At 48.3% G+C, this 24,797-nt stretch overlaps 1 protein-coding gene and 1 long non-coding RNA gene across 3 annotated transcripts; one reads left to right on the top strand and one right to left on the bottom strand.

The window, feature by feature from the left end:
• The first annotated feature begins 20 nt into the window (after positions 1-20).
• Positions 21-23,332, top strand: LOC136322521 (adenylate cyclase type 10-like). The gene is made up of 7 exons (XM_066254486.1): positions 21-183; positions 1,762-1,800; positions 1,990-2,133; positions 2,336-2,541; positions 13,534-13,630; positions 20,635-20,723; positions 23,165-23,332. The coding sequence occupies exons 1-7, from the start codon at positions 21-23 to the stop codon at positions 23,330-23,332; spliced, it is 906 nt and encodes a 301-aa protein (XP_066110583.1).
• Positions 2,953-11,746, bottom strand: LOC136325910 (uncharacterized). 2 transcript variants are annotated; one of them, XR_010729329.1, is made up of 3 exons: positions 11,588-11,746; positions 9,405-9,508; positions 2,953-3,100 (listed from the first exon to the last, which is right to left on the bottom strand). It is a non-coding gene; the product is annotated as an uncharacterized lncRNA (long non-coding RNA). The 2 variants fall into 2 exon arrangements; XR_010729330.1 differs by lacking the exon at positions 2,953-3,100 and adding an exon at positions 8,104-8,133.
• Positions 23,333-24,797: the final 1,465 nt, after the last annotated feature.

Genomic DNA, 24,797 nt, shown 5'->3' with positions numbered 1-24,797 from the left:
GTGCGGTGGGGGCCGGAAAAATGGCCTCAGGGGGCCGCATGTGGCCCGTGGGCCGTAGTTTGGGGACCCCTGTCTTACAGGCTTTACGGCGATTGACGGAGAAATTCAGTAGAGCCATGTACATGGAGGGGGGGGAGCAGCTGGTGGGGATCCTTAACCACCACCTAAGTGGAATAGTGGAGAGTGTCCCCGCAGGTCCCTGGGCGAGATTCCTTCAGTTCATTGTTTTTCCACATTTGTTGGTTATGACCTGATCGAGTACTATGGCTCAGCACTCTTCCTTTTCCCCAGGAGATGTGTATGAAACCAATCTTTTTGAAATATAATACAGTGAAGTGAAGGAGTGTGTAAACAAACCTCACCGGTACAGACTAGTTGAAGGAAAGAACATTGTGCATTCATTGAAGGCCTGAGCTGGAGGCCACCTCTAAAAGAACTATAGTAATAAGTACTCTTAGCTACAGTATGTTCAATAGTCCCCAAAAGCTAGCGCTGGCTTAACCCAAAAGCAGCCATTAAGAGAATGCTGTGTGAACAGATTAGTGATTTGTAAGTAACTCATCAGTAACATGTCTCTGAATGATGGGTCCCAAAGCAAACAGAGCTGAGGGAAGACCCTGGTCTCCCTTCCAACCTCTGCCCAGCACCGTGCCGGCATTATCCGTATGAATGACTCGTGAAGAAAAGGACTGACTGTTGCAGTAAACTGTGGGTCTAGTCCAGGGGTCCCCAAACTATGGCCCGCGGGCTGCATGCGGCCCCCTGAAGCCATTTATCCGGCCCCGCCACACTTCCGGAAGGGGCACCTCTTTCATTGGTGGTCAGTGAGAGGAGCATAGTTCCCATTGAAATACTGGTCAGTTTGTTGATTTAAATTTACTTGTTCTTTATTTTAAATATTGTATTTGTTCCCATTTTGTTTTTTTACTTTAAAATAAGATATGTGCAGTGTGCATAAGGATTTGTTTATAGTTTTTTTTTTATAATCCGGCCCTCCAATGGTCTGAGGGACAGTGAACTGGCCCCCTGTGTAAAAAGTTTGGGGACCCCTGGTCTAGTCTTTCCTCAGACCCCGAGTTCCCCAGTAATACCTCGTACCACTCACGAGACAAAATGCAATGCTCCTAAAAAGCAGGCACTCTATCTAAATTTTTTTCTGCCTCTGCCTCAGCCCAGCAGTATTGCACAAATGTGCAAGGAAGCATCAGTAAGAGGCGGACATGTCCATTTACGTCACAGTGGCTAAATATGCAAAATGCAAGTTGATAATAAACAAACCCTGTGCTGACCCCAGTTGTGATGTCCCTTTTCCTGGTTCTCAGTGCGGATGGGTCCTGTCACACGTGCCCTCACTCAGGGTCACTTGGCCCCAGCTCAGAATACTTACATTGATCAGTATAGAGCCTTCCATGACCACAGGGATAGGGTAGGTGTCCAGAGGCCTCCTCAGAAATCCCAGGCCCGCCTTTGCCCTTTTTTCCCATTTACCGAAGCGGAGCGTGTGCGCAGTCTGGTACAATGGACTCATTCTGCCGCTGAGGAAACACCCCCAGATGGGTTTAAGTGACTTGTCTGCGATGCCATCTTAGGGATAACTCTGTTCTCTGAACTGCTGCTTTCTTGACCTAATTTCTAGTCCATGGATGAAGAATGAATCCTTATTAGCTGTAAAAAATCAGAATTTGATTACTTTCTTTCTCTCTTTCTTTCTTTGTTTCTTTTTTTCTTTTTCTTTTTCTTTTTTTTTTTTCTTTTTCTCAGCGGTGTTACTTTACGGAGGGGACATCTTAAAGTTTGCAGGTACGGGGCTTCCTGAGCCGGGAGGGCGGGAATGGAGCCAAGGGCCCTGCTGGGACACGGAGGCTTGTTGGGGCAGCGGCGGCCGGAGCCTGGGCTGAGCAGCGCGTGGGGACAGTGGGGACAGATCTCATACAGAGCGACTTACGCCTGTGTCAGGTCAGGGGCCCCCGGCGTGTCTGTGTTCTCCAGGTGATGCGCTTCTAGCCCTGTGGAAGGTGGAGCGGACGCAACTGAAAAGCATCATAACGCTGGTGATCCGGTGCAGCCTGAAGATCCACCAGCTGTTCAGGCTCAAGGAGTCCGAGGAGGGCCTGAAGGTCCACGTCAAGATCGGTGAGCGTCCGAGCAGGAGAGCGGCCGACGGCGTCTAAGGGGCGCTGTCCGGGAGGACGGACCCTGGTGGAGGAGTTTCTGGCTCCGGAGCCCCAGGCCCGGGAGAGGCTTCTCTGGTCGCTGTGGGATTCAGAGCCTGGGTTCGCTCTGCGGTGGCCCCAGGTCCCCGAGCCCCGCGCACCTGTCGTCCGCCCCCCGCCAGGCCTGGCCGCCGGCCACATCAGCATGCTGGTCTTCGGGGACGAAGCCCGCGACTTCTTCCTGGTGACCGGACAGACGGTGGACGACGTGCGCCGGGCGCAGGACTTAGCGCAGGTGAACGACGTCGTGCTGTCGCCCAACTGCTGGCAGCTCTGCGACCGGAGCATGGTTGAAATAGAAAGGATTCCGGACGCGAGAGCAGTGAAGGTATGCGGGCGCTGTCGCCTGCGGGAGCTCCGCTCCTCTGTGCCCGGGACCACCTGTCCGCAGAGCCCCTGGGGCGGGGGCGGTCTGGGGCGACTTTCAAGGCTTCCGCCCAAGACAGGGGGCGGCCACGGGCGCTGCGGTCGGTGGAGGGGGAGTGACCAGGCTTCCCTGCGGCCCGTAGGGACGTGGGATTGGGGTGTGGAGGCCTTCGGGAGGCGGGGACGGGGTGTTAGGGCCCTGGCTTTAGGAAGCGGAGGTGGCTCCTGGCCATTCTTCGGGAGCAGAGGGTTGTCGTTGTGAGGGCTGCCTTGGCCCTCACCTGCGCTCCCCAACACCCTCCCCGCTCAGGGCGAGAGGTCGCCCAGGGGAGGGCTGGAGGCGAGAAGGGGCCGCAAAGTCCATGAGGGGAGAGACCGCTACGGGGCCCTGCCTGACTCGGGCAGAGTGTGAGCATTTAAGGAGTGCTGGATGTGGTGACCAGCAGACTCAGCAGAGCCACCAGCAGAGCCAGCGACGGAGGGGGCGGGGCATGGCCGAGCTTTCTGAGCCGCTATCCCTCCTGAGAAAGCATAAAATAAAACGAAATAACAAAATAAAACAACCTAGCTATATGCTTCTTTTGCTGTTTTGTTCACATCTTAACACGTAAGATCACCAAGCTTTTCCTTTCAAATATCGTCTAATACCTAATATTTAATACTTATTCTTAGAGGTTGTGTAGTAAGGTACCAAAAAGCTACAGAATTAATATTGATATTTTAGGAAGCTTAAAGAACATTTTATTAATTTGGTATGCAGAGAGATTTTGTAAATGTAATTTCTATACTTGTGAGATTAGCACCAACTCAGGATGGCCGATAACCTTTTATTGTAAATGAAGAGAGGAAGGAGATTTAAATTCCTGTCTTTCCCCCACACCTGTAAGGAAGCAGGTAAATAGCTAGCTAGGTGCAGGAAGAGAAAGATTAAAATAAACCTTTTCTTATATTGATGAGCCATTTACAGGCATTTCATCCTCTAGCACCATGGAAACTACCCCACCCCTCCTGAAAGCATGTAGTTGATATATAAAACTCTCAAAAGGGAATGGCAAATGAACACTAAAAAATTTAGGAATATCTTTTAATATGTAGAATGACATTTTTACTATTGTGTTACCGTATGTTTTAATGTGTGAAAACATTTTTATGAATCCTAACTTGCTAATTAATTGTGTCCCATCCCCCTCATCCTTTTCCCCCAACCTGTATAGGTGAAAACAAAGGTTGTAAGCTTATGCCATGATGTCATGCTCTCCCCAGCCCGTGTGTGATTAAGGGTATATAACCAGCCCCTAGAATGTTTTTCACACACACATGATTTGGGTCATGTAATCTATATGCGGCCAGCATACTTAACAAATCTCCTCCTTTAATAAAACTCTTTAAAATTCATCTGGATTTGGTGTCTCTACGTAAACCCACGGAATTAAGGTTTGGGTACTTTACAACAGTTGCTCTATGTTTTAAAGTTTGTTGGTTAAATATAACAATAGTTTCTCTGATTTGAAAAAAGTATATTTTCTGAATGCTAAGATACCCAGTAGCTGTTTCACTTTTTCCTCGTAATGCTGTTTTATACCCCAACATGACCTACCTCTGGTTGACATTACTAACTAGTTTCTCCCTGTTGGTAATATCTCTACTTTCAGGAAATGATTTCTGATGTGATTCATCCATATCCCCGACTGTATCACGATACCTGAAATAATGCCGGGACGACAGTAAGCATTAAATAGGTAGTTTCCAAGAGAAAGGAGAGATGGAAGGCAGGTAATAAGTGAGTGAGTGGGTAGATGAATTTGTGAACCTCCATCCTATGTCTGATTCTGTGGTGCTGTACTTAATGAGAATTTTTTAAAAATCACAACTTAGCCTGACCTGTGGTGGCTCAGTGGGTAAAAGCATCGACCTGGAACATTGAGGTCACCAGTTCGAAACCCCAGGCTTGCCTGGTCAAGGCACATATGGGAGTGGATGCTTTCTGCTCCTCCCCGGCCCCTTCTCTCTGTCTGTCTATCTGTCTCTCTCTCTCTCTGTGTGTCTCCTCTCTCTAAAAAATGAATAAATAAAAAGAAAGATTTTTTAAAAATCACAACTTAAGAGCTAAAATTTTCTTTATCTTAATATCAACTATTAATATATTCTAATAAGTAAAAGTAATGTCTAATCTATCAATAAAAATATCACATAAAGATCCAATTAAAAAATTTATGTATACATGATTTTTTTAGTAGCTCCTCGTAATAGAACATCTGTTTCATCTTCCCATTGCCTAAATAACTACTAAACAAAATCAGGATTTAAAAAAAGAAATTGCTCCAGTATCATGGTTACAGGTAGTTTTATTGATAGGAATGACATTTACCTGAATGGCAATATTGTGATCCTGAGCAAATTCAAGCTCTTTGTTTTCTCAATTAGTGCCCTCAGTTGACTATCTGAGGAAATACACACAAAGGCTTAAAACTTGCAAGAACAACTTGATCCAGGTGGTGGCGCAGTGGATAGAGCATTGGACTGGGACGCAGAGGACCCAGGTTCGAAATCCCAAGGTCACCTGCTTAAGCACGGTGCTCACCAGCTTGAATGAAGGGTCACTGGCTTGAGTGTGGGCAGACTCCATGGTCACTAACTTGAGCCCAAAGTCGCTGGCTTGAGCAAGGGGTCACTAGCTCTGTTGTAGACCCCTGGTCAAGGCACATATGAGAAAGCAATCAATGAACAATTGAGACTAAGGAGCCGCAACAAAGAATTGACGCTTCTCATCTGTCTCCCTTCCTTTCTGACCCTCTCTCTGTCTCTGTCAAACCCCTCCCTCCAAAAAACTTGCACACCCAGGTTTTTGTTTTGGGGTTTTTTTGCAAACCCCGGTTTTATCCAACTGCTACCCATACACACCTAAAATTAAGAAACTGAGCCTCAGAAAAGCTGAGTTACATTGTATTCCAAATTCATAAAATCATCCAAAGTTTATTTTAGACCAAATTTTAAAATATGCTATCCTATTTCCAAAACTGCATTTGTGATCACTCTAGCCAAGATTTATAGGAAAAGAATACACAATTACCAGTTTTCTTTTTCTTTTCTTTTTTTTGTGACAGAGTGAGAGAGAGAAAGAAGGACAGATAGAGACAGAGAGAGGGAGAGAGAGAAGGACAGATAAAGACAGACAGACAGGAAGGGAGACAGATGAGAAGCATCAATTCTTTGTTGTGGCACCTTAGTTGTTTGTTGACTGATTTCTCATATGTGCCTTGACCAGGGAAGGGGAGGGTTCCAGTAGAGTGAGTGACTCCTTGCTCAAGCCAGCGACCTTTGGGCTCAAGCTAACAACCTTAGGGATTCAAACCTAGGTCCTCTGCATCCCAGTCTGACACTCTATCCACTCACTGCACCACTGCCTGGTCAGGCACCAATTTCCATATTTTTAATGACATCTCCCAAGTCAATTATAAAAACAGTGAATTATATTTATGAATAAGAAAACTAGATAAAAATATTAATAAAGTAACATTTAAACTACATAAAACATACAGAATAAATCACACTAACAGATACTGTAATTGTAATTCAGCGTAGTTATCACTCTAAACAGAGCCTTTAACATGGAAGAAAATTATGCTTGATACTGAATTATCAATCCCACAATGTCCACTTATAGTGGGCTATCTCTCCTTATAGTTTCTCTTTTAAACACATAAAGGTAATTAGGAAAGAGTGTACTTTCTGAAACTTCTTTCCATTAGAATTCATCTATATCATGTGTAAGTGATTTAATGAGCAAATAAATACATTATTATTACTTCCAGTCTTAAGTTCTATTTAAACAACTGGCTTATTAAAGGGAAAAAAAACCCTGCTAAATTCATCTAAATCTTCTATTCTGCTTTAAGGTTATTCACTGCTTTCCAAACTTACAGATGCAGACTGATAAACTAAAAAAAATGCAAATGTAATTGTACAGCTCGGACATCTGTGTAGGTTTAGCCTTATCTTCCCTCCTTCTCCCTTTTCCAGTTCTCACACAAGCAGCTGTCATCAGCCACTTTCCCGAAATTCTTTAGCATCATTACTGTACAGACCTTTTTATTATGCCAAGGCAGAACAGGTATAGACAATAAATTGGATTTAGCTACTCAATCAATACTTACGCCCTCATTAAACATGTATCCATACCATACCATACCATACCATCATGTGTATGTCAGATTTAAAAATGAGTTGTGCCAAAATGAGTAGGGAAAAAGTTATGACCCAAACAACCAATGAACCTGGTTAAGAAAGAAAATGGAAGTTTCAACCATTCTCATTATTAGCTTCCTGAGTTCCCAGTCAAATTAAAATCCAGCACTATCTAGTAACAAGTATTATGCCCCTACTCTGCACAGGTCTTTTCTGACATCTGCTTTCTTCTATTGCAGACAAAGCACGTAATAGACATTCTCCTCCCTATAAACATCAAGACCTTTATCTAAGAGCTTGTTTACCTTCTAGGAGTTGATGATGTAAAAAAACTAATTAAGGCCTGAACAGGCAGTGGCGCAGTGGATAAAGCGTCGGACTGGGATGCAGAGGACCCGGTTCAAGACCCCAAGATCGCCAGCTTGAGTGAGGGCTCATCTGGTTTGAGGAAAAGCCCACCAGCTTGAACCCAAGGTCGCTGGCTCCAGCAAGGGGTTACTCGGTCTGCTGAAGGCCCGCGGTCAAGGCACATATGAGAAAGCAATCAATGAACAACTAAGGTGTTGCAACGCGCAATGAAAAACTAATGATTGATGCCTTTCATCTCTCTGTTCCTGTCTGTCTGTCCCTGTCTATCCCTCTCTCTGACTCACTCTCTGTCTCTGTAAAAAATAAATAAATAAAAATTTAAAAAAACAAACTTAAAAAAAAAAAAAACTAATTAAGAAGGAAATTAGGCCCTGGCCGGTTGGCTCAGTGGTAGAGCATCGACCTGGTGTGCAGGAGTCCCAGGTTCGATTCCCGGCCAGGGCACACAGGAGAGGTGCCCATCTGCTTCTCCACCCTTCCCCCTCTCCTTCCTCTCTGTCTCTCTCTTCCCCTCCCGCAGCGAGGCTCCATTGGAGCAAAGATGGCCCGGGCACTGAGGATGGCTCTGTGGTCTCTGCCCCAGGCGCTAGAATGGCTCTGGATGCAACAGAGCGACACCCCAGAGGGGCAGAGCATCGCCCCCTAGTGGGCATGCCGGGTGGATCCTGGTCAGGCGCATGTGGGAGTCTGTCTGACTGCCTCCCCGTTTCCAGCTTCGGAAAAATGCAAAAAAAAAAAAAAAAAAAAAAAAAAAAAAAAAAAAAGAAGGAAATTAGCTAATCATCTTTCACCTGAACTAGGAATAAGTAGAAAATATCCTGAAATTAATAAATATTTATAAAAATGATAAAGAGAATTAAAATATAAGTATAATGGACTTAATAGATTTTAGTTTTCAACAACATAAAAATAATTAAGACACTCTCTTTACCTTTTCAGTTGCATAATTGCTTTCACTTTACCAAGATGTGTTCCAATGTATCATATTTGATCTGTACAGCTGTGTATATAGATGGACATGTTGTTCTAGCCATTTTATAAACAATAGTCAGGCACTGTTAGGAGTCACATATAGGAAAAGAGCTATTTTTTTTTTTTTTTGTATTTTTCTAAAGTTGGAAACGGGGAGGCAGACAAACTCCCGCATGCGCCCAACCGGGATCCACCTGACATGCCCACCAGGGGGTGATGCTCTGCCCCTCTGGGGCATTGCTCTGTTGCAACCAGAGCCATTCTAGCGCCTGAGGCAGAGGCCATAGAGCCATCCTCAGTGCCTGGGCCAACTTTGCTCCAATGGAGCCTTGGCTGTGAGAGGGGAAGAGAGAGACAGAGAGGAAGGAGAGGGGGAGGGGTGGAGAAGCAGATGGGCGCTTCTCCTGTGTGCCCTGGCCGGGAATCAAACCCGGGACTCCTGCACGCCAGGCCAATGCTCTACCACTGAGCCAACCGGCCAGGGCTGCAAAAGAGCTTTTAAGTAGCACTCAGAATTAAAACCTAGGCTTCTTCGAATCAGAAAGAAACAGGAACTGCAGGATTCCATACATTGGGGGGACATAAAAGTGAGACTAGGAGGCATGGACAGGAGTGTGGTGGCTATGGGGGGTGGGGGGAGGGAAGGAGGGAGAGGGGGAGGGGGAGGGGTACAGAGAGAACTGGATGGAGGGTGGCAGAAGATGATCTCTTTTCGGGTGATGGATATGCAACAGAACTAAATGACAAGATAACCTGGAAATGTTTTCTTTGAATGTATGTACCCTGATTTATTGATGTCACCCCATTAAAATAAAAATTTATTTAAAATGTGGAAAAAGAAAAAAAGTATCTTATGAGTGTGAGGTCCAGTTAGAAAGAGACATGAGTAGCTTGACCTGTGGTGGTGCAGTGGATAAAGCATCAACCTGGAACACTGAGGTTGCTGGTTCAAAACCCAAGCTTGTCTGGTCAAGGCACATATGGGAGTTGATGCTTCCTGTTCCTCCCCCCCCTTTCTCTCTCTCTCTCTCTCTCTCTCTCTCTCCCCTCCCCTCTAAAAAGTGAATAAATAAATAAATTAAAAAAAAAAAAAAAAACCCTAGGCTTCTTCACCATTAAACCCTATGTTCTTTTACAGTCTTTATGACAGAATAAAAAACCAAAATATTACCATAAATGAAAACAATGACACCTAATCAACATTTTCATATAGAGTGTGTAAATGTTTCCAAAGCATACAAAGATGTCTGAAGATCTCAATACTCCACAAAAACTATACAGATGCAATGAAATACTTACTGAGATTCTCTGACTTAAGCCGCAAGATTGGCATCCTCTGGTTTCGTTCACAAGTCTCTCCTGACTGTGGGACAGCCTCTTCTCTATCTCAAAGTACTTTTGTTCTACAGAAGAGAAGAGAAAACAACATCAAACACACATGTACACACCATTTCCATAATGGTACTTATTTTTAATAAGCTTGATTTTAAAACTGCAGACATAGTATTGGAACTGCGCTCTTAAGTAAGAATTTGAATAAAAGTAGGTACATCAAGCACTGAACGTGACTTTAATATTTCCAACTGACTTATAAGTACAAGACAAAAAAACACAAGGCCTAAAGGGATGTTACAAATTACTTGTCTGTCTATCCCACAAGATTACAAACTTCTTCAGGGCAGGTAGCATGTCTTTCTTATCTTAGCATATCTTCCTACACATTAGTAGACTTAGAATAAAGCATCCAAAAAGCTTTATTAAACAGAGAAAAAATATTTAGATAAAAAACTGCTTTGCTTTAAAAGGCTCGTATTAAAATAGCCAAAATAATACCTAAAAGTATAACATTATTAAATTTATGTAAAAACAACTGTGTTACCTTACCACGGGAAAGGGCTTCAGTGTGTGCTGTTCACACAGTATCAGATACATCCAAGAAACTCAACATTTATTGTGTCTTCTAGTGACTAGAATTCAGTGTACGAGATTCACTTTTGGGAATCGGGAAATTAATATTCAACATCAATTTTTCTTGATGACTCCATTTTTTGAGGTAAAAATGTATTCAGAATTTTCAATCAACTTAGCAAAACCCAGGACCAATCACCCAGACAACTGGTAGAGCCAGCCAAAACAAACAACAAGGAGTTTGTATTTTACTAATGGTGGTTTGGATACCTATGCTGAGGATGTTGAAGACACTGTCTCAGTACTTTCTTCTTTGAGGGTCTACCATAGGTATTAACAGTAAGTCAACATATTTTCTATGAAACTCCAACTTTCAGAGATCAGTCCAATATATTCAATGTATTTACTGCATGTTCCCTTCTTTACCCACACCGTTCTGGGCACGGACTCATTTCTGAGAACATCCAGCTCGTTACTGGACCTGGACACACACTCAAAAACAAGTACATGAAGAAGTCAATTGGACAAAGCCCTCTCCATGCAGGTGCCCAGAAAACAGAGCTGAAACCACCATTATTTTACATGCAACTTACAGACGTTTGACTCTAGGCTTAGACAGGGGTTACAGACTCTCTTTAGTCCAGTGTAAATAGACCCAAATCATCACAACTTGTTACATGACATACCCTACTTACAAAAAAAAAGGGGGGGGGCTTAAACGTGGATTAAGATTTACAAAAAAAACAAAAAAGCTTGTTCCATCAAACGGTGAAAGGAGCAGGTAAGACAGGGCCTCCGGGACCCTGGGAACCAGGAGGCCATGCTCCCAGGGAAGTCCTACCCAGTGCGAGCCTGTATGGGCCTGAAGAGCTTCCTGCTCACCGCCGTCACTTTGGGGGTGACGCCCAGGAGCACCCCGGTCGGTGCAGGCAGGCTGGGACGGAAAGGAGCCCCCAAACGGGCTGGAGATGGAGAAGGACCTGCGCTGTCCGCGGGCCAGGGCCAGTGAAGCAGGGCTGCCCGCCCACCCGGGGACCTTCCTGTTCGAGCAGAGGGGACAACAGACTGAGCTGAGCCAGCTGACCACTGCCGCTGTGGGCTCCCACGCAAGTCCCAACCCGCACGTGGGCGGAGCCTGAACCCGCTCCAAAGCCGCGCTGAGGCTCAGCGCCCCACCCGCTCAGTGCGCGCACTGGGAAGGGTCACGGCGTCTGGTGCGCGCTCCAACGGCGCCCTGTCAGCCCCACCGCGCCCTCGCGCTCCCGCTGCCCCTGGTCTCTAGGGGTCTCCATCGGACCGTCCGTCCGTCCGTCCGTCCGTCCGTCCGCCAGGTGCCACTCGGTCCCCCTCCCAGCTCTTCCCGCACGCGCGCTGCCGCCCTCCCCCAACTGGCGTTGAGTTTTTTTCCCTCTAATTCTCCGGGAGCTACTCTTCTGTGACCAACTGTTTCTGTGCCCCGAGGCCACGCTATAAATGAGATGTTACATCTGCACCGAGCTAAGTAAACACTTTAAAATGAATAATTAAGTGAATAAATAAATAAAAATAAAGGACAAGTAAAAAATTTCCCTCACCAAAATCCCTGAAGATAACTACTGAATGCAGTGTAACTGGTAAATTTCATAGGTCTGGTAAAAGCCATAATCATTACTGCCCAAAATTCGTTGGTGTGTGCTTGCTCAGGAGATCCGTGTCTGTGTGATGGTCACCCACCATCTGTTGCCTAATTTCATTGACCGTTACCCCACCCGTCCAGACAAGAGAACCAAGTATGAGCTAGGCGCCTGGGGCTGGCGGGGGCGGGGCATGGAGGCGGGCAGTGCCAGCCAATCAGGAGCTGGCTGGAGAGGGAGGCGGGGCAACTCCAGCCAATCAGGAGCACAGTCAGTGCAAATGAAAGAATGGATGAGGGCGTGGCCAGGAAAACTGCAGTTAGACAAGTCTGTCATTCTGTCAGCTCAACTCGTTACTGACGTAGAACTTCTGCTGTCTCAGACTAGTGCCCTGGCTTTAGGAAGCGGAGGTGGCTCCTGGCCATTCTTCGGGAGCAGAGGGTTGTCGTTGTGAGGGCTGCCTTGGCCCTCACCTGCGCTCCCCAACACCCTCCCCGCTCAGGGCGAGAGGTCGCCCAGGGGAGGGCTGGAGGCGAGAAGGGGCAGCAAAGTCCATGAGGGGAGAGACCGCTACGGGGCCCTGCCTGACGCGGGGTCGTTACGCTGAACGCTGGCTACGACACAGCTGTCTGGGCGCAGGGCCAGGCTGAAACACTGTGCTTTGAGAGTGTGCGCAGGGGAGGAGGCTGCGCTGACTGCCCAGGAAAGGGGTGCAGGATGGAGAAAGAAAGCGGAGGGTCCACGTAGACGCTGCCACGGGGGAGAGGCGCCCCAGGGCTGGCGCGGCAGTACACAGACCTCACATCCCACGCGCCACTCCCAGCGCACGCAGCCAGGCCCCGTCACCAGCCGGTGGGCTGGTCACAACACCGTGTTCCCTGTCTTCACGGAAAAGTTCCAAAATCACAGGGAGTTCCTGTGCATCCCTTACCCAGCTTCCCGGAACAGTCACACTTTCCATACCCAGAGTGCAAGTGTCAAAACTAGCAACCCAGCGCCCGTGCGGCACTGCTCACTAATGGAACGCCTTATCTGGGTTTCATGGCTGTCCCACCTCACTGTGCCAGTGTCTGCCTGTGACCTCACACGCACCACAGCGCTGTTTTTATGGTCTCCTGCCACCTGTGACAACAGCGCTTCTGTGTGTCCTTGTTTTTTCTGACCTTGATCCCTAAGAAGAGTGTTGATCAGCTATTTTGTTGACTGTCCCTTTGGTTTTGCCTGATATTTTCTCATTGTTGGACACAGTTGTCCATTTTGGGGCAAAAATACAACAAAAATGAGGTTTTGCCATTCTCTATGTATCCTGCCATGGGGTTCATGATTTCTAAATTATTATTATTGATTTGAGAGAGAGACATCGATCTGTTGTTCCACTTACTCATGTATTCATTGGTTGATTTTTGTATGTGCCCTGACCGGGGATCAAACCTACAACCTTGGGGTATCTGGGTGCTCCAGCCAACTGAGCTATCCACTCAGGGCATGGAGTTCATAATCTTGACCTGAATCTTATGACTGGTGATGTTCCTAATACCTTTCTGGGCATCAGCCCCTTTGCCCCTTTACACTTATAACAAAGAAATGATGTACAGTTTAACCAGGTTTTATTTACTAAAGGAAAAATAAAAAGAAAGAAAGTTCTAAGAGTGGAAAAGTATACAGCTTAGTCCCCTGGAATAGCTCTCTGTGCAAACACTTAAGATTGAGATCTTAACGACCAATTGGAAAGGTGTTTTACATAATCACATACAAATTCAAGAACTTGATTGTTTAAGTGCTTGTCTCTTTTTATCATCTCTGGGACATTCAGAAGCATGCTCCCTGCCCTTTCAGCTGCAAGATGACCTTCTAAGGGCCAGACAACCCTCAGAATAACCAAAATCTTTTCTTTTTTTTAAATTTAGGTTCTTTTCTTAAAACCACCCTCTACTTTTAACTTTGATGAATTTTTTAGAAAGTGTATGACTTTCATAGAGAGCTACCCTTCCAGTGACAACAAAAGTAAGTTCCCTCCATGTGTTATAAAGTACTGCACCCAAGATTCTGAAAGGCACTGTACCTCATTTCATCGAGATCACATAGAGACACCCAGTCCAGATAAATTTTGAAGAGTTTTATTAGAGGAGGTGATTTATTAAATATGCTGGCCACATATGGCTGACACGGGGCACCTGCAGGCCCAAATTGTGCAGTCCCAAAAATAGTTCAGGGGCTGCTTATATACCCTTGATCACACAAGGGTGGGAAAGAGCATGATGTCATGGTACAAGCTGGCAACATTTGTTTAGGGGATACACAGAAACATTAAGACTCTTAAGGTAACACAATCAAAGACATTTACATATCTTTCAGGGTTCCTCTTCCCTCACTACCTAGAGGTATTTTACCCTCAAGATTCCAGGAAGGGGGAGGAACTACAATCATGAAAGGTGGTGTAAGGTATTTTTTCCTGTTGCAAAGTGTGGAATAACAAAAGGCTTTATTGAGTACAGCGCATCCCACCCGGCAAGGTTCCCTGGCCCCGAAGAAAGATGGAGGCCAGGGAAGTCGCAAAGATTAAACCATGTGGGAGATATTTAAAGGGTCCCTCTAGGGAAGTTAGGCTAATATGACATGGTAAATCTCACTGGCTGGCAGACGGTCACTTTTTTTCAAAGGGTTCCTGTAAAGCCTCTTTTGGCGTGCTTGGTTGTGGGCGGTCTTAGCCAAAGTTAGCGGGTCTGGGTTCCCCACGTGACCATCCCCCATTATCCACCGACCTTACATTCTGACCTTTTGTGTTAAATAGAAAAAGGGGCGCCGTTTATTCGTCTGGCTACTTCCTGCTGATTAAGGGCATTGTGGGGAGAGGGAGATCGGAAGGTGGTGGTTTTGAGGGGTGTCAGGAGGAATATCTGTATGGCCGTGATTGGAGAAATTTTGCAGATGCGGTCCTGTAAGGATTTTTTTTTAAAAAAAGAGGAGTAATAAGGGGATCTGCAGGGTCCAGCCTTTCGGTGAGCTGGAGATGAATGGAGTCCAGTGGTTCCGACTGCCAGTGGTCCTGTAAGGAGGCAAGCTTGAGGCAAAACTGCATGTCAGGAGTGGCGTAAAAGGGGAAAGGAAGGGGTCCCATCCATTCCCATAACCGAGACCTGTGAGGGAACTAGAGGCTCAGAGTGTGATGGCAAAACAGAGAAGGTAGCCTGACCTGTGGTGGCGCAGTGGATAAAGCGTCGACCTGGAAATGCTGAGGTCGCCGGTTCGAATCCCTGGGCTTGCCTGGTCAAGGCACATATGGGAGTTGATGCTTCCAGCTCCTCCCCCCTTCTCTCTCTCTGTTTCTTTCTCTCCCCCTCTCTCCTCTCTAAAAATGAATAAATAATAATAAAAAAAAAAACACAGAGAAGATAGCTCCCATGTCCACAAGAAATGAGATGGACTTACCCACCCGTTGCAGCATACCCTGGATTCTCCAAGTCCAGGCCATGTCCTAGGAGTTCGAGCGATGCGCCCACCTGGCTGGATTGGCCTTCCCATTCAGGCAGCTTGTCCTCCACGTAGAGGCACTGAGGAAAAACCTGTTGCCCAAAGGGGCAATTGCTCCACCAGTGACCGGACTGTTTGCAGTCAAGGCAGGGCTCAGTGAGCAGCCGCAGGCAGGGGCCCTGCAGGGACCAGTGGTCCTACTTGCCACACTTAAAGCAAACTGCTGGTACAGTTTCTCTTTGTGGCTTGAACTTGGGTCGGGCACTTCCCCTGTTGTTCTACGAGCCTCGGGGCTGCCACAAGAGCTGGGATTCGGAGCGTTACCTTCTGCTGCATGCGGGCCTGGCGAACAGCCTTGGCCTCCTTCTACTAATTGGGACTGTTAAAAACTTTAAATGCCATGTTCACAGGTTCCGGATAGGGGTTTGGGGGTTGAGAATAAAAGGAGGAGGGTTCATGCGGAGCCTGGCACCCAGATCCCGCAGGAAACACTGGCGCCAAAGGCAGGACAGGGCCAGAACTTCCTGCAAGAGAATTGGGGTTGGACGTCCTGAAAACCGGTGTAAGAGCCAATGTCAGGCTGAGAATGGCCTGACAGAGGAGGAGTTTAAGAACACAGTGGAGCCTGACCAGGCCGTGGCGCAGTGGATAGAGTGTTGGACTGGGATGCAGAGGACCCAGGTTCGAGACCCTGAGGTTGCCAGCTTGAGCACGGGCTCATCTGGTTTGAGAAAAAGGTCACCAGCTTGAAGCCAAGGTCACTGGCTCCAGCAAGGGGTTGCTCAGTCTGCTGAAGGCCCGCAGTCAAGGCACATATGAGAAAGCAATCAATGAACAACTAAGGTGTCGCAATGCGCAACGAAAAACTAATGATTGACACTTCTCATCTCTCTCCATTCCTGTCTGTCCCTCTCTCTGACTCACTGTCTCTGTAAAAAATAAATAAATAAAATTAAAAAAAAAAAAAAGACCACAGTGGAAAAGGGAAGGGCCCCTGACCAGCAGGGGAGGATAAAGAGAGATGGTAGTGGTGAATAAGAAACAGGATTTTGCAAAGGGAGGGGAGAGGGCTCTCAGAGGGAAGAGACCCAAGCACAAAAGAGGTCCACAGAGGGACCAGAGAAAAGTCCCAAGAGAGGGGTGTCCCAGGGGTCAGACAGGAGGGAGAGAGGGTTGGGAGTCTGTGGAGAAGGAAAGATTGGGAGTGGTGGTTTTAGGTGAGGTTTCTCTGGCCAGAAAAAGGCCTGCGTGGTGGAACAGGCAGCACAGAGATTAAGGACGGGTGCACGAATAATTAAAAGCCATGTATGTAAGAGATCTCCAATCAGTTCCCAGCTTTTTTGGCGGTAGTTAAATTGGCGAGGGTGTTAAAACCAAAAGTCCCTTCAGGAGGCTAGTTCAGTGGGTTCTGTGGCCTGGCCACAGCAGAGAAGAACAGTTTCTTCTTTAAGGAGGGAGATTCCTGTGCCCCCACAGCCGCCCTCAGTCCTCGGAGTGGTCAGATTTGAGTATTAGCGTCCTAAAACTCAAGGTCTGGCCACAGACGGAAAAGGTAAAGTGGATGTGCTCCGGACGTCTCCAGAAGCACACACTCACTTGGAACGGAAAAGACTTCCCTGACATAGCTACGGTTTCGGACCGGGAGTCTCGGAGGAAAGAACTCAAAGGTGGCTGGAGGCAGGGGACTTACCAGACTGTGTGCTGAAGTGGGTGGAAGGTCGGAGATCCTGGTTCTTTCTCGGAGGGGACGGAAAGAGGAGCGGTCCTTGCAGACTTCTAACTCCTCCCGGGTTTTCAGCACCAAAATGTAAGGTATTTTTCCCCTCCGAGAAGGAAGGAAGGGGCCAGAGCCACCAAGTGTGGAATAACAAAAGGCTTTATTGAGTACAGCGCATCCTGCCCGGCAAGGTTCCCTAGCCCCGAAGAAAAAAAGATGGAGGAGATGGAGGCCAGGGAAGTCGCAAGGATTAAACCGCGTGGGAGATATTTAAAGGGTCCCGCTAGGGAAGTAGGGCTAATATGATGTGGTGAAATCTTACTGGCTGGCAGATGGTCGCTTTTTTCCAAAGGGTTCCTGTGAAGCCTCTTTTGGTGTGCTTGGTTGTGGGCTGTCCTAGCCAAAGTTCGCGGGTCTGGGTTCCCCACGTGACCATCCCCCATATCCACCAACCTTACAGGTGGTATGGAAATTCTGTCTCCTATTGAAAGAGAAGAAGTTTCTAGGTTAACCTTTATTTTAGATTTAAAACTGAATAACCTGCCTGACCTGTGGTGGTGCAATGGGATAAAGCATCAACCTGGAATGCTGAGGTTGCTGGTTCGAAACCCTGGGCTTGCCTGGTCAAGGCACATATGGGAGTTGATGCTTCCTGCTCCTCCTCTCTCTCTCTCTCTCTCTCTCTTTCTCTCTCTATTTATCTCTCTCATCTCTAAAAATGGAATAAATAAAGTCTTTTTTTTAAGAGATTTTTAAAAATAATTAATTAATTTTTTTTTTTACAGAGACAGAGAGTGAGTCAGAGAGAGGGACAGACAGGGACAGACAGACAGAACGAAGAGAGAAGAGAAGCATCAATCATTAGCTTTTCATTGTGCATTGCAACACCTTAGTTGTTCATTGATTGCTTTCTCATATGTGTCTTGACCGCGGGCCTTCAGCAGACTGAGTAACCCCTTGCTGGAGCCAGCGACATTGGGTTCAAGCTGGTGGGCTTTTCCTCAAACCAAATGAACCCGCACTCAAGCTGGAGACCTCGGGGTCTTGAACCCGGGTCCTCTGCATCCCAGTCCGATGCTCTATCCACTGCGCCACTGCCAGGTCAGGTTAAATAAAGTCTTTTTTAAAACAAACAAACAAACAAAAAACTGAATAACCATTGTTCTTGCAAGCCAGAAACTTCTACATTCTTCTCCTTTAGGGAGGGACAGAACAGGAAAGCCTGACCTTTCCTCCCAGAATATTAATATCAATTTTCAGCTTTTGATACCTTACAACACATGGATGGAACCTCTGCCTCCCCCAGTGGTCAGGAGGGTGCTCCACCTGTGCTGGGGGCCTCCTCAATTCAGCACCCAATCCTGAGCAGTGTTGGAATCCATGGGAGTCCGAAAAGACCAGAGTAACAGGTTTTATTGAAAGGAAGAGAGGAACCCTGCCAGGCACTTCTCCAGGGAGAAGGGCACCAGTACAAGCTAGGGGGATGAATTTTATAGGGTAAAGGAGAATCTCCAGCAAGTGGGTGTTGAATCAAAAGTCCTGGTATGTCTGGAATGCTCCACTTTGGGGCGGCTGACCAGCTTCTTGGAATTCCTCTGCCTCAGGGGTGATAGTCCAGTGAGTAAGGGTGAGGTCTGACAGATAAGCGGAACATCAAAAGGGCAGCTGGAATTCCTGGTAAATTCATGTATCTATCAAGCAGCACACCGAGGGCACCTCCTCCCTGTCCCCAGGGCAGCCCTCCTTGGGTCCCCACCTCTCCCCTGACAATGACTCCTTTCCCTCATCATCCAAACATGTACATCTATCTCCCCATGATGGAAGAAAAAAATAAAACATCCACGAACCCTTACTCTCCTAATCTTCCACCAGACTTCTCACCAGACTGACCCTGTCCGGGCCTCCTCTTCTCTGCAGCTTCTTATTGTTAGAATTAATCAGTGTCCGAAAAGACCAGTGTAACAGGCTTTATTGAAAGGAAACCTGCCGGGCTGGCTCTCAAGGGAGAGTCACGCCAGGCACAGCCTGGGACCAGGCTTTAAGGATTTTGGGGAGGGGGAGTAGGAAGGGTCCTGGGGCATTTAGCTGATTGGCTGCTGGACAAAGGATGGTCTTTTATGGAAGTTTGAGCATGTTTAACTTCTAGCGGCTTTCAATCATCCAGGACTTCTCGGCTTGTGACATCAGACATTCCTTTGTGGTTGGTCATCTGCTGCGAGCCCTGAAACAAGACTTACCGGCAGCGTTAAAGAAATGAAAACCAAGGCCTGACCTGTGGTGGCGCAGTAGATAAAGCGTCGACCTGGAAATGCTGAGGTCGCCGGTTCAAAACCTGGGCTTGCCTGGTCAAGGCACATATGGGAGTTGATGCTTCCAGCTCCTCCCTCCCTTCTCTCTTTCTGTCTCTCCTCTCTCTCTCTCTCTCTCTCCTCTCTAAAACAAAATGAATAAATAAATAAATAAAATGATACCTCTATTAAAAAAAAAAAAAAAAAAAAAAGAAATGAAAACCAAGACTTAATGATTTATTCACCCAATTAGTCATAATTGCATGCACCTCAGGGGCATGTGCTCAGCTGACATCTAGCTTCTTACCGCTTTCTGTCCATGTCAAGGCCACAAACGACCAGCAACCTGCCGATCCGGGTGACCTCCCTTCAGGCCTCAGCCTTGGAGGCTGGCCTTAGACTGCTCTCTTTTTCCGGACATTATCTCCACCTCTGTCCTTGGCGTCAATAACATTCTTTCCTAGTTTTGCTTTTACCCTTCAAACCCCCAATTTTAGTGCCCTTTGCTTAGTCTCCTCTCATTCCTGAAATGGCGGTTCTAGGATCTGTCCTTGAAACTGTCCTTGACCCTCTAGTCTTCCCTGCTCTCCTCTTAGAGAGCATTCATCCATGCTTGACTCCTAGTGACTCCCAGCGGGCTGGGACTAGGGTGACGAAAGCAGGAGCCTGGGACACTACGTGGAAAGACTCCCCACTCGCAGAGCCTTGCCCTGACCATTGTCCTGAAGTGTAGACTCACACAAACACTGCCCGGGGGCTGTCGCCTCTGGACGTCTAACCTGCACGCCAACATCAGCATGTTGTTAGAAGACAATTTTGGTGATACAAACGAAGGTTATTTAGCACAAAGTGGACAGCTTATTTGACATGACGTGGGCAGTTTCCTTCCAGAGAACTGCAAAATGGGGCCGAAGTCAAGCTTTGCAAGGCAGAGAATAAAGAACAGGAAGAGACACTAGAAAGGATCTGATTGGCTGGGACCACCCTTGTTTGACATTTGGGGGTTGACTGACTGGACAGACTGTTTCTGGGCGAGCAGAGCGTCTACAGGGACAGAAAGTCATCGAAGTTTCGGTTTGCACCACGGCAACCAGGGCGGTGGGAGACTTGTCTAGGCTCAGGCAGCAAGTTGCTCTCACGCCTGAGATGAAGAGCCAGTCTCCTGAGTGTTACTCCTGCTGTCCTTCCAACCCTGTCCTCTCCTTCATTCTGCTACGACTGTCCACTATTGTCATCTCATCTGTCCATTCCCATCACCTGGGGCACTAGTTTTAGCTCAAATCTGGAGGTAAAACTCTCTCCAAGTTCCAGGGCGTGATGGTAATTACAGTCGAGCTTTGAGCTACATGCAAGTGGATTTTGGGAACCCCACAACCTCTAAGAACTTCTCACTGGGTTTCCCACAGCCCTCTTTAGCGACTAACTACCCTGAGTCCCCTGGCTGACCTGGGATGACCACTGCCCAAGGGGCTGGGGGCCGGAAGGCTCCCGTCTCCCGCGTGCAGAGCCAAGCCTCCTTTCTCCGCCCCCAGACCTGCTGCAGCTGGCGTGCTCGCTCGAGTCGGACCCCGAGCTGGAGCTGTCTCTGCAGAAGTCTGTGATGGAAAGCATATGGAAGCAGGTGTGTTCGTCATCTAACTTGTTGGCTTTTGGGGTGTCGAGGAGCTTGAACTGCTGGAAAGATCAAGAAAACCCATAGCTAGTAATCTATCTGTTCCATTGAAATGAGAGGCAGACTGACATTGTCCATGTATAGGGGACTGTGGGATTTATTGTTCACATCAGGATACTCTTCAGAGTTAGAGGGACATTATTCATAATGACAGGGTGACAACAGGTATAAACAGAGACTGTAACTTTTTACAACTGAACAAATTGGAACTGTCCCAAGAGCATGAGAACCTGTGGCCACTCTTTCTCTGCGTCACATAGCGGTGTTATAAGGTACCAAAAGGCTGACATTGATACTGATATTCTGGGAGGAAAGGTTACACTTTCCTATCAGGCTTTCTTGTCCCATCCCTCCTTTAGGGAGAGGACGGAGAAGAATGTAGAAGTTTGTGGCTTGCAAGAACAATAGGTCATTCAGTTTTAAATCTAAAATAAAGGTTAACCTAAAAACTTCTCTTTCAATAGGAGACAATTTACATACCACCTTACACTGACTGTAGTTCCTCCCTTCTCCTGGAACCTTGAGGGTAAAAAGATTTGTAAATGTGTTTGATTGTGTTACCTTAAGAGTCTTAATGTTTCTGTGTATCCCCTAAAGTAAACAAATGTTGCCAGCTTGTACCCTGACGCCATGCTCTCCCCAGCCCTTGTGTGATCAAGGGTATATAAGCAGCCCCTGAACTATTTTTGGGACTGCACAATTTGGACTTGCAGATGCCCAGTGTCAGCCATATGCGGCCAGCATATTAATAACTCTCCTCCTCTAATAAAACTCTTCAAAATTCATTTGGACCAGGTGCCTCTATGTGAACTTGATGAAATGAGGTACAGTGCCTTTCAGAATCTGGGGTGTGGTACTTTATAACAGCGGACGGATACTGGGTGGGTGAGCAGTGAAGGGACGCCGCAGGGGTGAGGGGTGAGCCGTGCGTGGTTCACCATGTCTCCAAGTCACCGCCTTAGGTCTTAAGCATTGAAAGTTGGCATGCAGATAGTTAAAACTCTCGGGACCACCTCCAGCCCCCAGAGTTGCCCCTTTATTCGCTCAGATCTGGGCTCTCTCAAACCTGGGACTCCACAGGGATTCTGTCGCTCAGCAAGCACCGTGTGCCCGGCAGTCGCGGTTTCCTGCGTTCCTTCTCCCCAGTCCCTGGTGGGTATCCCATCTTCATGTTACACACGAGGAAACGGGACCCGAAAAGATGCCAGGGACTTTCCTGAGGCTGTAAAGTAAGCGCTATAGCTTAGATTTAAATCCTGTTCTACCTGAACCCTACCCCCCACCCACAGGCTATACCCCCTCTTAACATATGTTTGTTTAAATCCTTAATCCCATCAAAATGCAATTGTGTCCTGTCTTTCTGGGACCAGCATGACCAGGGCCAGCTGCCTTCCTAGTGTGGGTTGAAGAGGTGTCAGAATGCACCCCTCCACTTTCAGCTCAATTTAAAAATACTACTTCAAACCTGACTGGTGGTGGCGCAGTGGGTATAGCATTGACCTGGGACACTGAGGGCCCCGGTTCCAAACCCCAAGGTCACCAGCTAGAGCGTGGGCTTGGCTTGAGCCAGCTTGGAGGTGGGGTCACCACCTTAAGCACAGGGTTATCAGCTTGACCATGGATTGTCAACATAACCCAAGGTCACTGGCTTGAAGCCCAAGGTTGCTGGTTGGGGCAAGGGGTCACTGGCTGGGCTTGAGCCCTCCCCACCCAGCCCCATCAAGGTATGAGAAGCAATCAATAAACAACTTAAGTGGAGCAACTATGAGTTGATGCTTCTCAGCTCACATCTCTCTCTTTGACCGCTTCCTGAACTTGGCCTTAGAGCTCTGCTCGCCCCAGGGCAACGTGCTGGAGGCCTGCTGGCTGGACAGGAACAGAGTGAGCGCCCTCCACCAGCAGGCAGGGTGGGGGTGCCAAACCCCCGAAGGAAACTGGCAAGCTGAGGCCTAGGGAGGGGTTTCTCTGGGAGGGGGACATGTCCATGGCTCAGGTATGTGCGCTTCCTCCTCCCCTCTGAGTCCTCGTGGGACATCCCCTCCTCCAGACCCCCTGAGCAAGACCTCTACCCCTCGCTTGTAAGCCTGGCACCTCCACAGTTTGTGCTGTGCTCAGTGCACATCTCCTCTCCCCTCTGCAAAGGGGAGAGCGGCACTGGTGCCTGGCATGTGGCCTTGTCCTCGGGGTCTGTGCAGTAAGTGAGTGAGAGTGCACATCTCTGTGTGTTTGCAGTCATGTGTCAGCAGTTTGGGCAGGAAAACTCATCCTTTGTGGGTTCCCACGGTTTTAAAAGCCCACGGGTATCTGACCACCTCCGATCTGACCAGTCTGGATCTCATTGGCCGAGGAGCACTGGCGGACCAGTCCTGCGCTCTCTTTGCCCCTCCCAGGACTGGTGGTACATAAGCTGCCAGCAAACTGAGGAGGACCAGTGGCGTCACACCATTCTGAGCCTCCTATCATGGGAAGAAATTGCATCGGGCAAGGTGAACACAGAGGCTATTCAGAAGAGCAAATTCCTCATGAGAGTGAATCTCCTGGACGACCCTTTCCGTTAATCTATTAAACTGAAAATGCTTGTTTTTACACGTCCAGTGGTTCAGTCTGTTGTCTGTAGCAGATGATTGCAAACAGCAAATTCCCTCCGTGGTCTGCAAGGGCAAGACTGGAGGGCCCAAGCCCCTCCAATTGCCTGTGCCAACCAACTAAGGAGGTGAAACGTGAGAAACTGAAATACTAGTCATTTTTATGTGGGTACCTTTTACATGCATAGAGTTTATCTGTTTATATTAAACAAAGCGGTAGTATTCACCCCCCAGATGTGAGACAAGCGGCCCCGGAGCCATGCTCCACCACTGTCCTCTGTCCGGAGAGAGCGGCTCTTCCTAGCATGGGGCGCTTTCGAGGGCCTGGTGGGACCGGTGCTGACACAGCCCATCTCTGCTGCCGTGTCCCCACGTCCTGGGCCCCAGTCAGCGCCCGCGCTCAGAGTTCCCTTTGTTCCTTCCAGTCGTTCTGACCCATCCGGGAAGGGGCTCCTCTGGTGGGCATGGGCAGGTCCTACTTGAACGCACACCCCGAAATCTCAGCGATTTCCACAGTGAGTGCCCCTGCAGGTGTTCCAGCACCAGGCCAGGACGCCACTGTCCCTCCGCGAAAGGCACAGCCGGGTGTTCCTCCTCCTGGTGACATCACTGAGTTCCATGAGAAGGCTGGGCACCCTAGTTGGTACCAGCAGGGTCACCACAGAGGCCTGGAACCTCCGTCATGGGGCGGGGGCCAGGGGAGTGGGGAGAGGAAAGTCGGTGGGGGGACCAGCGCGGGGTCCTGACGGGAGCTCTGCGCAGACATGACTCCTGGGGCGCCACCAACGGCTCCATGTCGGGGCTGGCAGTCCCCGAGATGCGCTGAGACGAGGTCCTCCTGGAGACGCTGGAGCTGGCCGTGGGGTACAATAGCACCCACGCCCCCCTCCTCCCAACCCCACCAACTTCTCCCATTCGGGTTTATCTATCAGCCCCTGGCCAAGCCAGAGCAGGCCTGGGTGCGGCTGGAGCGGGGTAGAGAGGGCCAGCTGCCATGGAGTGCAGCGATGTGACTTCCCAGGGCCGAGGACAGGCTCCGAGGACAGAGGGAGATGTGAGCAAAGGCTGGATAGAGACCAGTTTAAAGGTTTTACCTCCCATGTGTCTGAACCCAGAGGCGCGCGCATCAGGCTCCACAGGAACCCCGACTGCGCCAGCACCAGTTATGTGACCTCTGGGTCAGTTTCCTAGGGTCTAAACTAAGCAGGTGGTGACAGGCCCCTTCCCTCCGGGTTGGACTGGGATTCCAGTGGACGGCCGTGGGTGCATCCCCTGTCCAGCCAGCAGATGGCAGCACCCGCCCTATGCTGTAGCCACCACCCCAGGCCGCGGTCTGGTCAGCCTCTCCCAGCTCCTGGCTTAGACCCGCAGGCTGGGCGCTTTGCACAGCTGCCCTTCCTGCAGGAAGCCCCCAGCATCCGGTGTCGGAGCATCATTG

This window comes from Saccopteryx bilineata, chromosome 2 (genome assembly GCF_036850765.1).
Source record: "Saccopteryx bilineata isolate mSacBil1 chromosome 2, mSacBil1_pri_phased_curated, whole genome shotgun sequence".
NCBI lineage: Eukaryota > Metazoa > Chordata > Mammalia > Chiroptera > Emballonuridae > Saccopteryx > Saccopteryx bilineata.
Note: the sequence above shows the minus strand (reverse complement) of the source record. Positions and strands in the feature narration are given on the sequence as shown.

Coding starts and splice junctions, on each gene's coding strand:
- LOC136322521 (XM_066254486.1), top strand. CDS start 21: ATGGCCTCAGGGGGCCGCATGTGGCCCGTGGGCCGTAGTTTGGGGACC. Junction 2,134..2,335: donor GAAGGTCCACGTCAAGATCG/GTGAGCGTCCGA, acceptor GCCCCCCGCCAG/GCCTGGCCGCCGGCCACATC. Junction 20,724..23,164: donor TGGAAAGCATATGGAAGCAG/GTGTGTTCGTCA, acceptor TGCCCCTCCCAG/GACTGGTGGTACATAAGCTG.